This window comes from Poecilia latipinna, unplaced genomic scaffold (genome assembly GCF_001443285.1).
Source record: "Poecilia latipinna isolate Pla-1442-1.1 unplaced genomic scaffold, P_latipinna-1.0 Scaffold1054, whole genome shotgun sequence".
NCBI classification, from domain to species: Eukaryota; Metazoa; Chordata; class Actinopteri; order Cyprinodontiformes; family Poeciliidae; genus Poecilia; species Poecilia latipinna.
Window position 1 is genome coordinate 166,372 of NW_015113670.1, and position 1,921 is coordinate 168,292.

At 33.6% G+C, this 1,921-nt stretch overlaps 1 protein-coding gene across 4 annotated transcripts in view; it reads left to right on the plus strand.

Annotated features, from left to right (window-relative positions):
• Positions 1-1,921, plus strand: part of adcyap1r1a (adenylate cyclase activating polypeptide 1a (pituitary) receptor type I) — a 46,069-nt gene that overhangs the window by 19,711 nt on the left and 24,437 nt on the right. For all 4 annotated transcript variants that reach the window (XM_015051575.1, XM_015051577.1, XM_015051576.1 and 1 more), the window contains exon 4: positions 1,644-1,754. In XM_015051575.1, coding sequence (XP_014907061.1) covers positions 1,644-1,754 — 111 coding nt within the window. The remainder of the gene's footprint in view (positions 1-1,643; positions 1,755-1,921) is intronic.

A 1,921-nucleotide genomic window follows, 5' to 3' on the forward strand; every position in this document is an offset into this window, starting at 1 on the left:
TCATGACAGGTGTTATGTCATGTTAATGAAAGTGTCATGACAGTCTTATTCAACCCCCTTCAAATAAAGTGTTACCACATTTTCTTTGTCACGTTTTGCTTAAATGTGCAAGAGAAACCTTAAAGTCCTACAATACATCCAGAACTAAAGTTACCTAAAACAGATAAACTAATGTAATTAGTAAATAATCAGATTTGCGGATCTGCATCTTCTTTTTTGTTTCCAGTTTTAATGAAATATAATGATAAAACTCCTGCATTGAATTTGACTAAGAGCAAAACAAGTTCTCTAATTGTACCCACTACCAGACATTTCTTTGGAAGTCACTTTCAGCATAAAACAAATAAATAAATATGCAAATATAATATAAATGTTTGCTATATCAAGCAGTTGCAATCCGAATTCAGTTCAGCAGATCATTTAAAGTTGAATTTCTTGGGTTAAATGTTTTCCTAAGTAGTGTGTCATCAATAAGAAATTGAACTGTAAACAAGCGATTATTGAATTTGTGTGAAAATAAAAATTAATCACAGTGTAACTTTAAATTATGATTTTGGTCCTTGTGTTTCTACTGCTTTCTCACTACAACTTATTTGTTGATAAAAACACAACACTTGCAACATGAAGTGTCAGAGTAGGGCTTGATGGTTTTTCTTTGGCTGTGGTGATGATTTCTACCTGACAGATTGCACACGAACTGCCCCAGATAAACAGCCACAACCACTTTTTCCGCCATTCACCTCATTGGAGAAGTGACAGTTTCTTGCTATTATGGATAGCTTTTCTGAAAAGCAACGACAGTGATGGCAGCAGCAGCAGCTTTTGGAAAAAATTCAGAGATTTTCAACTTAAAAGCACGGCTAGTGCCAACGCTTAAAAAATGTGATTCTGTGGTCTACTCTAGAAAAACTAAAGAGGACCTGAATACACTGAATGCATTTTATTTTCTGCACAGCCACATGCCCTCTGTACAGTTACGTTATCATTTATGGTTTTAGTTTTAGATTTGTCATATTTTTCTTGACGTTGTTGTTTGTTCTTGTTGTCTGATTAGCCTCCTAATTTTCCATGGAATTTGCTACATTTTGTGCTTGTATTGTTACAGATTAAATGGTTGATGAAAAAATATATTCATATGAAAAAAATGATTAAGACTGTAGTGTGGCATGTTTGTGCAAGAGACTTGATAGTTTCATTTAATTTTATTTTAAAACACTGGATTCTGCATTTCAACTGCTTTTTGAGATTTGTTTGTTGCAAACAAATGAATCTCAATTTCTTGAGTTTTTCCAAGAAAAACTCAAGAAATTATAATAAATTAGGCTATGGGAGAACCAGAGAATAAGGTTTTCACTCTGCCATGAGGCCAACATGGTAACCCCCCCCCACCTCCCAAAAAAAACAACAAAAAAAAAACATATGATGTCCAAAACAAACATTATTAAAAGGTTTCCACTTCTGTTACCACAATTTGTCTCTCCAAGTCGCACTTCCTGGCTGAATTTACTGTCTTTAAAAAATAATCTGCCACTGCTTTTAACTACTCTACCAACTAACTACTCTTCGTCTTTATGAATCAAATGCATCTTGTTTATCATGAAACTGATATATAAGTTACTCACTATGTTCTTGTAACATTTCAGTGTGTCCTTGGATGTGGGACAACTTGACCTGCTGGCAGGCTGCCGATGTCGGTGAGGTCGTAACGGTCAAATGTCCTGAGTTCTTTCACGACTTCATGACACCTGAAGAAGGTGAGTCGCCTTGTCTGCAAGGTCATTCCATCTAATGCTTTTTGAATGTCAGAATAAGTTTTCCCTATCGGTTTCTTTACGGCATTAAACTTTATATATATATATATATATATATATATATATATATATATATATATATATATATATATATATATATATATATATAT